This window comes from Hydra vulgaris, chromosome 13 (genome assembly GCF_038396675.1).
Source record: "Hydra vulgaris chromosome 13, alternate assembly HydraT2T_AEP".
NCBI lineage: Eukaryota > Metazoa > Cnidaria > Hydrozoa > Anthoathecata > Hydridae > Hydra > Hydra vulgaris.
Window position 1 is genome coordinate 27,085,001 of NC_088932.1, and position 12,278 is coordinate 27,097,278.

General features: G+C 26.4%; 2 protein-coding genes across 2 annotated transcripts in view; one reads left to right on the plus strand and one right to left on the minus strand.

Moving 5' to 3' along the window:
• Positions 1-2,418, plus strand: part of LOC136089765 (uncharacterized) — a 17,321-nt gene extending 14,903 nt beyond the window's left edge. The window contains exons 6-8 of the mRNA XM_065815850.1: positions 1-62; positions 2,221-2,277; positions 2,401-2,418. The exon at positions 1-62 is cut by the window's left edge and continues 179 nt beyond it. Of these exons, the coding sequence (XP_065671922.1) occupies positions 1-62; positions 2,221-2,277; positions 2,401-2,418 (137 nt within the window). The remainder of the gene's footprint in view (positions 63-2,220; positions 2,278-2,400) is intronic.
• Positions 2,419-5,964: 3,546 nt separating this feature from the next.
• Positions 5,965-7,248, minus strand: LOC136089766 (uncharacterized). Its single transcript, XM_065815851.1, has 3 exons — positions 7,158-7,248; positions 6,310-7,074; positions 5,965-6,221 (listed from the first exon to the last, which is right to left on the minus strand). Exons 1-3 carry the CDS (start codon positions 7,246-7,248, stop codon positions 5,965-5,967), a joined length of 1,113 nt encoding a protein of 370 aa, XP_065671923.1.
• Positions 7,249-12,278: the final 5,030 nt, after the last annotated feature.

Here is a 12,278-nt window from a genome sequence, read left to right on the forward strand (position 1 = left end):
GAAAGTCTCCAGCACATGATATAGAAAATAAAAGCAAGGCACAGGAGATTCTTCTGGAACAGGTGATCTCTAATTAAATTTTAATCTATAATTTTTTTTTATATAAAATGATGAACACCTGATTTCTACATTAGGAAATTTATCTATCAAGCATTTTTGATTAACTTAAATTGAACATACTTGTAAAAATATTACTTCCAGTAAAGCTGCAGGTGCGTGTAGGTGTATAAGTGTAAGTCTGTGCTGTTTGTGTCACACAGTAAATGTTGTTTTTGATTAGCCTAAAAGATTTCTGAATTATCAGCCAGCCCAGTCGTACTCCAGAAAACCATGGTTGGTTTAAAACCCACTCATGGATTTATACAATCATGTGACATTGTACTAATAATACATTTATGATTTAATTACTTTTTAATTAAACAATAGAAAGTGATGTTTAAATGTGTGACATTAAATCCCATATTTAAAGTAGTTAGGGGTAAAAGTTTATGTAAAATATGCAGACAAAAAAAATTCAAGAAAATGTTAAAAGACATGTTTTGTCTTTGAATATTAATAATAAGCACAAACATTTGTTGGATATTTTAACTTTTTTTTAAATATCGGTATAGAATGCTTAAGAAATTGTTAGAAAAGGAATCAAAGTTTCAATAACCACTATAAGTAGAGTTTAAAATGTGGCAAGAATTGAATATAAAGATAATTTTAATGACAAAAAAGATAAATGTAGACATCAACAAATTAAAGCTAAATTCACAATAAGTTTCACAGATGAAAAATTTAAAAGATTTTTCCCTACTTCTAAATTATCATGAGAGTTTAAAATATTATAAAAATGTATATTATATAGAAATTTAGAAAATGTAATTAAAAATAAGTTTTAAAAGGATGTGTATATATATTATCACCTGGTCGATCTAGAAAAGGTTTACATGATCAAAAAAACTTTATGGGTTTGTTAAAAAAAACTGGATAAAAATCATCAGAACAGATGTAAAACTATTTCACCTTACTGATTGTGATCAAAAATCTAAACATATTTATATAAATAAAAATCAAAAAACACGAAGTGTACTCTTTTATAAAATAAAAAAATTTTCAAAAAGCTGTCATGATATGGGTGTATTTGGTGCTAAAGGATTAACATTTATAATATTTGTATAAGCAGGAGTTAATATTAATTCAAATAACTATATAGGGAGTGTTTTAAAACCATTAAAGATGAAATTAAAGAAACTGAAAATTGACTTTCCATCAAGATTCCTCGTCTTCAAAAATTAGATTATCTAGTCTTTAAAAATGACCATTAAATTTTTAACTGACTAAATTATCAAATTTATTCATCCTGAAATGTAGACACTTAACTCAACAGATAATGCACCTATTGACTAATTTAAAAGGGGTTATATGTAAAATTAGTTAAAAAAAAACAACAAACAAAAGTTATTACTGGACTTATTCTGCATATAAAAGATGTGGGATAAAACATTCTTCCAGAACTTATAAATAAAGCATTAATATTGTGGCCTAGACATTGTAAACTATTCTATAAGTGTCATAAGTTTTAACATTTAAGAAAAACTAAAATTAGGAATAAGAATACTGCTTTTTAAATATGTTAAAATGTTTCCAATTCGATATCACATGATTTTAACTGACATCTGATTTTAAAAACCCAGATGTATTCCAGAAACATCTTTTTTCCATTTCAACAGTAATCGAGTCTGGAAAATAGAAATAGATTAGTTAAACATCCTCTTCCAAGCAACAGTAAATATGTTTAAAAAAAAGTCATGATCAATGACTTGAACATCCTCCGTGGCAAAAGTAATTATGTTTGAAAAATAGCCTTGCTTGATGAAGTCATCATCCGCTACCGTGGCAACAAAAATTGTGTTTGGAAAATAGTTCTACTTGATGACTTAAAAATCTAATTCTACGGCAACAGTATTGGTGTTTGGAAAATAGTCGTGCTCAATGACTTAAGTGAAGATTACTGTAGTTATATGCAATTATGCTTGTTTTTTTGTAATTATGCTTTTTTTCAAACTTTTTTAGGGTCTGATATAAATGGATATTATGTGCATATAGATTAAATTGTTAATCAGCACATCAATCTAGATTTAGGGCTAGATTTTTTTTTGTAAAATTAATGTATTAATATTCAGTATTTTAGAAATATCTGCTTTGGTTTTTTATCAATCCCGTATTTTACTTTAGATAGCACTGTCTGTTTTAAATGTTAATAAAGAAAATGTTGGAAGCAGTTCTGATGAGGTTTTTCTTATAATATTTTTTTTTTTTACTTTAAACAATATTTAAATCTTCCACCATTTGTTATTTGCTGAATCAGCAAAGCTGTTGTTATAGTTTTCGAGCCTTTAAAAGTAAAAATTTAAGGAGTATATGGATCCTTAATTTTTTAATGGGTCCTTTTAACTTTTCAAAAATTTGATGAACAATAATGCAAGTAAATTCATTATCTTTTCAGTTTGTGTTGAAAAAGAAAATAATTTGATGCAATATTTATTGAACTTGAAAGATCATTACTTCCTCTATAATCTTTTCTGACTGTTATTTTTGCTATTCTTTCAAAATGAACATTGTTCACCTTTTACTGACATCATATTCTAGATGCATGTGGTTCATTAATTTCCTTTAGTCTTTAAAAATATCCATCTTACTTTTAGTAGTGAAGATAGTTATCTGTCCCACTTGTGGAGATAATTGTCTGTGGGACAAACAATTATCTCCACTAGTCTTCTTCATTCCACCACAATGATTTTTGCTTTCACTCCTTTAACTATTGATTTTTATCTCCAACTAATTCATATTCAATTAAAGTTTTTAATAATCTTTTACATTATGGATTTGAATGTTGTTTACTCTTCATGATTTTCAATAATGTCTAATCAACCAGTATTATATAAGTAATAGCTGTCCAGACCTGTTAAACATGGGGCTTGGTAAGTCTATTCTACACTGACCATTTCTATATTCATTCCTTATTTTTTCAGTAAACAGTAGGAAAGTTATACATAGTGTCTAAAGTTATGAATAAAAAACATTGAAGCAGTTATTCTAAATAATATATAATATTTGATGTTTATTGAAATTTTAAGCTTTTTTAAAACTCTCTCCCTTTTGTTTGTTATATATGTTTTATATATAACATCAGTAGAACTCTAAAAACCTTTTATTTTGTATTTTAGAAAATTAGAAAAGATTAAAAAAAAAAAATTAATGTGCAAGCAACATGATTTAAACAATTGTGTTGTACTTGGGAAAGGCAGAACAAACAAACCACTTCGGTCACTAAGACACACTAATCTGCCAATTTTTAACACTATTTAATAAACAAAAAACGAATTAGTTTTATGAAACAACGAATAAATGTTATAAATCAATATAAAAAAGATTTTGCCAAAGTGCAATTTTTAATTAATAGTAAAACTTTATAAAAGTGATAAAATATCTATAAAACTTTAAAAATGTTTTATTTTTTACTTTAAAAAATTGAAAAAGATAAAAAGAAAACAGCGTGGAAGTGCAAGGATTTGAACCATGAAGTTTTACATCAGAATGCTGCAAGCTAACCATTTTGGTCACCAAGGTGTTTTGTTTGAAGAATGTTTTAAAACTATTTAATAAACAAAAAACTTTATAAAACAGAACAAAAAAAATCAAATAATAGCTATAAATCAAAAATAAGAAATTGTTGCTGCAATCCAATTTTAAAGTAAAAGTAAAACTTGATATATGTTTTAGCATTGCATAATTTAAAGTTTACATAAGTTATCTAACCTATATAAAATTGTAAAATATGAACGAATGTGTATGCAAATATCTATTTAAATACTTACTTTCGTTCACATTTTCTTATACAAAAAGTGCTGTGACCCTTTCTCTCCATAAACTGGGGGTGTGGTTGCCATAGTTGAATTGATGCATAAATATTGGTTGCCATGAGTTTTGCGCAAACATGCCTGAATGAGTAACAGCAGTAGCAGAAGAAGCAGCAACATTAAATTTGATATTAAAATATTATAGGATAATTTCTAATAATCATTATGTCATCATTGGTCCTCCTGTTATACTATTGATTTATTTACCGCAGTAACATAATTATTTTATCTTGCAATAGGTAAAAGTGTTGAGGTAGAGGCTATTGGTCTAGTCTGAATGAACTACATCTAAATATCTCTGCTTTAATATTGCTGTGATAGTTTTTAATTTGTAGGATCAGTTCAGATCTCTGATATTTAATGCTAGAGTAACAAGTTATTTATTCAAAAATTTCAAAAATGGTTCATTTTTAATTATAAGATTTCCAAGGTCTTTATACTTCTTAAAAGAATATGCTCAGCTCATAAGTTATATTTTTTAATGCCTTTAGTTATGAGGCATGCATAACACTTAAGGAAAAACTTTAAACTTTTTTACTGTTCAAGACAAGATGAAAAATGACAAATTTTTCTGATCATCGGTTGTAATCTGTCATGATCCACTGTCGGTAACATGTATATACTTTGTCATATGACTTATCAAAATATAAATTGCATTAACCATAAATCTTATTTATTTAATGTACTCAATAACTCTGCCTAGGAGGACAATACTTAATTTAACTAACTTGACTCTACCAAAAGTTTCATAATAAAGTGTATAAGTACGTAGACAAGGGATTTGAATAAAAATATTAATAATTTTCATACAATTTTTTACTAATTTTCTTACAAAAATTTTGATTTGATTTTTTTCACTGCTTAAATGTCTTTTTTTTTGTGTTTTGTTTTGTTTAAATACTTGATTTTTTTAAATTGTTTTTACTTTATTTCAGGAAAATCCTTCGGATTTACTTTACATTGACCCGAAGGATTTACTTCACTTTTTTTTTTTTTTTAATTTTTTTCTACGACAGAAAACTGTAGTTATTTATAAATATTTATTAATTGTAAATAACTTTACATATATTATTGTATGTTTATCTGCATTATATCTTAAAATTTTTAAATTATCAAGATTAACTTTAGATTTTTTATCTTATTTTTATATACTTCAATTTGATCTCTACAAAATTTTTCAATAGATTCAATCATTGCAATAAACTTTTCTTGTTCATCAGATTTTTCTTTATCACATACAAATGACATTGAATAACCATTAAGTTTATGATTTTTAAAATCTCTATTTTCACACACACCATAGGAAAAAGAAGGTAATGTTTTAATGAGAACAGGACCAGCACCTGTTGGATATTTATATGTAAGTTGTAATTTTTGATATGGAACTGGCTTATCAGCTTTGAATATCTTTTACAAATAAATTTTTAATATCAAATGATTCAATTGTTATAAATGCCATTATTTTTATATATAAAATATTTTTTTTTAATTTAATTTAAAAAAAATATTTTTACAATGTAGAATTTTTTTACATTTTTTTTAACTTTTCAGAATTGAATACTTCAATCTTATATCCATTATCAACCTTTCCATCACGCGATTCAAAATATTCATATCCATGTTTAGTTTCTTTCATAGCTCTATATAATGATTTGTATACTATTTCTTCCCCTGTGTCTACGTTTGTTAATTTAATAGTGACTGGCTTTTTCTTAATTGATCTCAATCTTTCATATTTTGGATCTATTTCTTTTTTTTTTATTTTATCTCATTTATTCTAGGACGACCAACAGGTCTTTTATCTACATTTTCTCCTTTTACTTCATGAATTCTAGGACGACCAACAGGCCTTTTTTCATCAGTTGATTCAACTACTTTTGACATTATTTTATCTTTATCTATCAACTTATTATCTATAGTTAGCATTAATAATGTTACATTATTGTCTGATGTTTTTGTTATATTATTTTCTCTCAATAGATTTTGTAAATCTTTTCTAGTATAATACATTTTTATTATATAAAGAAAAAAATTTTTTTAATTCATTTTTTATATAAAATTAATGAATTTGAGTAAGCCTGTTTCGATCTGATTGAAAGTTTAATAATTTATCTGATATTACAAGAGCATATGCCATAGTATTTGCTGGTACTGCAGTATTAAATGTTGCATTAATTGATATATTTACTATTGATGAATCTAATCTTTCTCTTTGATTACTAACATCAAAAACCATAATTGGAAATAAACCTCTACATTCAGTATATAGAATGTTTCCATTTGTAATCAAGTCACTAGTTCCATAAAATTTTTTTACTAAAATCAGATGCAGTACCATAAGCTAATGAATACTTCATATTTGGAAATGATAGATTATAGTTAAGTTTGGGATAATTTTTATTACTAACAACAACTTCCATATTTTGCAAGTCGCAATGATCGAATAATGAAGGATTTGTTGTTTGATCTAATAACTTATTTGTTTGAAATCCAACAATGACATATCTAGGTTTTTTAGAAGATGCCTTTGGACTAAGTTGCCAATTAAATGATGTAGTTTGTGATACTGCCATACTATTAAGACGACGCTCTCTGTAAGCTGATTGGATAGTTACTTTTGATGATATCATACTGAAAAGTTTAGATTCTTGTTCAAATGATGGATCTAACTGTGGAATGTATAATGCTACTTTATCAAGAACAACTTTACCAGCAACTACATTATTAGCTCTAAATATGGCATTATTGTCACTTCCTCTAGTAAGAGTTAATGTTTGTATAAATCCAAAAACAGATTTGTCATAATCATCGCAGAAACCAAAAATGTGGTTTAAAGGTATACGAAATGAAAATGCTCCCTTTGTAGTTGGTTTTTGTATTATTACTCCTTGCCTAATTGCAAATCCAATGTTATCTGTTAGCGATGCTGTTGTTGAGAAATCTTTATACCATAATTGATTTAATCCCTTTGAAACTTGAAAGTTGTTAGAATATTTTAACAATCCAAACATTGTTGTAGCTACACCTGGATTATCAATTGTCTCTACATCTTTAGATGGTAATTTATATGATATCCTATCGAATAGATACATGATACCATTATTTATTAAAGATATTACATCTGTATTAGCATAACCTGTCCCATCATTTTTAAGAAGTGTCCCTTCAACTAAAAATAAGCTTTAGATGGTAGTGTATATAAATCAGTTTGATCAATTGTAATTCTTATGTCTCCGCTATTTAGATTTGTACCAATTATCGGATTATAGGCATAATATTGACATCTTTCAATTCCTACATCTTTCATTGGCTCATCATAATTAAATACTTCAGAAAATGTCATTTTTTTTATCTAATAATGAATTTTTTAAATAATCTGAGCCCATTCCCTTTTTTAACTAATTCTTCAATTCTAATAGCATTTTCACTTCGAATTGATTTCTTTGGTTTTATTGAAGATCCATATGCTAAATTACTAAGATTTGCTTCATTACTTTGTGTTCCAGATCTAATCAAGTTTGATAATAGCTCTTTACTTTTTTTTATCAAGATTTGATTTAGATACTTTATCAATTAATTTTTTTCCTTTTTCTATTGCAGTATTTTTAGCAGCTTCTATTGCTGATAATGATAGTTCTTTTCCTGCTGATTTAGCAGCAGTTAATGCACTTTTTCCTAAATCAGTAGCTGCAAGCTTTTTAACCATAGCTGATGATACTTTAGTTACATTTGATGTTGCTGCTTGTCTAAACATCTCTCGAAAATTATATCTCTCGAAAAGAGTATCGAAAATTCCACTTCCTCCAATTATATGCTTCTTAATATATCTCTTATTTTTAATGATGATCATTTTTATATACACAATTTTTTTTATTCATACTGCTAGAATATTTTGTATTGCTTTATATTCTTTACTATTTAATATCTTTTAACCCTGCCTAAGTAATTCATCGCTAATTGTTACAGCTTCATTTCTTGATGAATTATTACCAGCCTCCCAATCAGCTATTCGCAATCCTAACATTTCAACTAATACATTAGGATCACTTGGAAGAATTACAGTTTTAATTCTTCTCTTATCTCAATCTTAGATGCATAAGGATCCTTTTGATCCATATGGAGTATCTCAGTATTTTGAAAAGTAAGTGCTAATTGATCTTTCAACTTTGATATCCCTTTACTTATACCAGATTGACTTTCAATGAGTGGACTATACAACTTTGTCAAGCCTTGATTAAAATTAGATTCACCAATCTTTTCATTAAGAGCATTTTGTTGTACTATTTTTTTCAAAGCTTTGTATTCTTCAATAGCTTGATTTCTCTTTTCAGGATCAGTAATTTTTAAAAACGACATTTTTAATATTGAAAAATAAAAAAACATAACAAAACATAGAATTTTATGTTATGTTTTTATTTATATTTTTCAATATTAATAATATTTTTAATTTCATAATCTTTATAAGTGACGTCATCTGATTCTAATAATCCTGTTAGTACTGCAATTGATAAAATACTTTTTATTAATTTTTTTTCTTTAGTCACACTTTAATTGACACACAAAAGTCACACTTTAATTGAAGTACATATTTATCTATCATTCTCAATTTATAATTCTTTTTAACATTACTCCATTGTTTATTATAATCTTTAATTTCACTTTCTACTTTAAAATAAAAATCAGTATCTTTATTCCAAATAAGTTTATAAAGTTTTTTTCTTTCACCATCACTATAAGTATCTGGTATTTGAAAATTACCTTTTTCAGTAATAAGATTATAATTATATTGACATTTTGAATCATATCTTAAATCCAAAGGACCTATGCGAAGTAATTCAGTAACACATGATTTACTTCGCATTAATCCTTCGGATTTAATAATAGCTCCTGCTTTTCCAAATCCTAATAGTTCCAAATATTTTTTTTTATTCTTATCTTCTTCACGCTTACTACATTCTAAAAAGAAAGGATAAAACATATTTATTAACAAGTATGAATTAATTTAAGTTATTATTTGTTTTTAATAATATTTTCAGATTTACTTCGTCCTTCGGATTTACTAAATCTCATTTGAAGTAAATTAATCGCTTCTTCTCTTCCTTGATTAATTAATGATATCTTAGTTTGTTCATCGATATCTTTTTTAATTTTTGTCCTAATATCTTCAAGCATAACTTTAAACTTTTCAAATTCGCTAAGTATCAGCTCAAATTCTTTATCATCTATTTTCCCATCTACTAAAGCTTTAGAAATATGATCGCTTATCGTATTCAATTTTGAACTAGCAAGTATTTTAATGCTTTCATGCTTTTCTACTTTTAAATTTAATTTTTTATTCACTTGACCTCCTATCAATGAAAGAGCTCCAATCGCTAATGCTGCACCTTCACATGCAATAGCTATTGGAGTTGCTACTATTGTGGCTGAAAAACCAATTCCAACACTTCCTAGTGCCATTGTACTTCCAATTAACGCTACATCAACTGCAGAAATTACTTTTATTGCCTTATGATACTTTTTACTTAATGTTAATCTCTTTTCTCTCTCAATTTCTATTTCTTTTTGAATTTCACTAATCTTATTCAGACGGTAAGCAATAGGATCTATCTGCTGTATTTCAGTATATTCATTTGGTAAAGTCGGATATAATTTATTCATATTTGAATTATTTAAATACTCCATTTTATAAAGCAAAATAAAATTATTTATTTTACTAAATTAACATAGCATAATACATCACACCTTTTTTAATTGTTACTTCAATTGAATTATTGTTTTTAATAATCACAACAATATCATCAACTGATTCTGATACAATATTGTTATCTAAACTTAGCATTTTTAATTTTAGACTATTTTCTAAAGAAATTAATACAAAACTAGGATCATCAATTTTTACACCTATTTGCAAAGATATAACTTTATGTGACATAAATGCTCATTTAATATCTTCCTGTGCAAATATTTTATATTTAGACCCATCAACTATTAATTCCTGCTTATTATCAAAAGTGTCATTAAATACAAAATAAGATTTTGAGGCTTTTATAACAGTACAAGGCAAACTAGTATCTACTAATCCATAATTAGGAGTATTAATAATACAACTTGGAAGTGGCCTCTCATACCAAAAAGCTCTTTGACTTTTATTTATAAATTTATGTATCGGAGGATGATATACCATTTTTATGATATATCAAGATTTTTTTTAGATTCATGAAAAATCTTTGATTTTTTAAATTCTTTTTTTACAAAATCAAATTCAAAAAAGGTATATTAGCAAATGGTGAATTAGGCCCTAATAATAGACCTGCTCCAGTTCTCACATAACCATTTCCAGCACTTAAGTATAGTCCATCTCCTAATGATCCTCCACTTTTCCATGGACTCATAAATAATCCACCTCCCATTTTAGTGAACTTAATTCCTTCTCCATTTCTAACTTTATAAAATCTTTTTTTACCAATACCATTTCCAGCAATTTTATTAATCAGATTGTTCCCAGTTGCAGCTCCTACACCTGTAAGAAGTCCTGTTGCTAGAGACGGTATTACTTTTGATGCTAAAAAACTTCCAGCTGATCCTAAGAAAGGTAAAAGTGCTCCTAGAAATCCTCCCTTCTTTATTTTAGCATTGTACATGAGTTGTTTTTTGCTTAATTTTAGCACTACTCTTTTACCATCTTCATATGCTTTTGAAATTTTATTCATCTGTATTTGTTACAGCTAATGCATGTTCTCCATTAAAATCTGAATGTGATAATTCAATACTAACTCCAGTCTTTTCACTGATTGCTTTTTCAATTTTTTTCAATTGTCCTTCTGAAAGATGTATTTTAACATTAGTATAATTTGTAATTTTATTATAAGATTTTTTTTTTTCTCTTATGTGAAATCTAATAGAAATTTTTTCACCTCTTAAATCAAGTTGATTTCCATCTTGATTACCTATTGTATTTACTAATGTTGAAATCGAATCTAACAATACACGTTGATATATTAAATTAATCGGTTCTTGAACAATTTTATATCCAGGACCGACATTTGGAAAAAATGAATATATAATTTTTTGTGTTTTTCCATCAACATATGAATCTTCTACTATACTAGATGTAACGTGTGTAGTATTCACTTTTAATATTTTCACAATACTTTCAAATTCATAATAACCTGTTGAATATATTTGATAACTAAAACCTAAAATAGTCCTAATTGAGTTTGTAGTTGTAAAATCTACTTTATATCCTGTCTGAATATTTAAAGTTGAACGTAATGTATTGTTATTAGCTCCAATTGTTAAAGCTGGAACTCCTGATATTACATCACCATTTTTATTTAAAAATAATTCAATATACTTATTTATATCATCAATCTCATATGCTCCTACTGGAAGAAGAACATCAAACCAAGTCACCCCATTATCAGGACTGAATCTAAAATTGTTATTTGATAAATCAATATTTGGAAAACTATAATATGTCTCTAAACCAACTAGAGCCATTTCATATTGTTTATTTTTATCCAGTTCAATACTATAACTAAATTTATTTATTATTTCACTACTGTTTCCCTTTACATATATGCAAGGCATTTTTATATATTAAAAAATTTATTTATCAAGAATCCTTAAAAATTCAAAGAATTTTCTATAGATCTTAAGGATCTTTAAAATAGTCAGATGTAATATAAAAATTATCAAATCCACTTCTATACTTTCCATCATCTTTTTCAGAAGATAAATCTATTACAACAAATCCATGCTTTTTCTTCCATGCAGTTCTACATAACTTTTTAAACTCATCCTCTGACATATCACTCGATACATGATCTTTATAAATATGATTTAAATTCTTTGAATCTTGTGGAAATAAACAAATAAAATTTGCATTTTCTCTTATAGTCTGTCTAGGCAACATAAAATAATTTTGTGCAAGATAGAAATAATCTACATTACTATGCCTCCCTCTTATATAATACTTCTCACATTTATTTTGCTTTGTCAGTTGCAAATCATCAAATATCATTAAATTATTATTACTAGCATCGAGATCTTCAGGATCTGGTACATCATCTGCTGTCTCAAAAAATTTACACTCCATATCAACTTTACTATTTTTCTCATTAAACGTTTTTGAAACTTCTTCAATTACTTCTTCAGGATTTTCTATTTTATCCTGATACTTTAACAAATTAAGAATAACTTCTTTTGGTAATTTTTCTTCAAAAGATCTTTTTAATATTTTGTATTCAGGCTGAAATTGAGATTTTCCAAAAACTTGTAAATTGTTATAATCTAACCAACCAGGTCTTAAAAGTAAATTTAATAATAAAGTAGTTTTTCCACAACCTGACTTTCCAACAATAATTCCTTTTA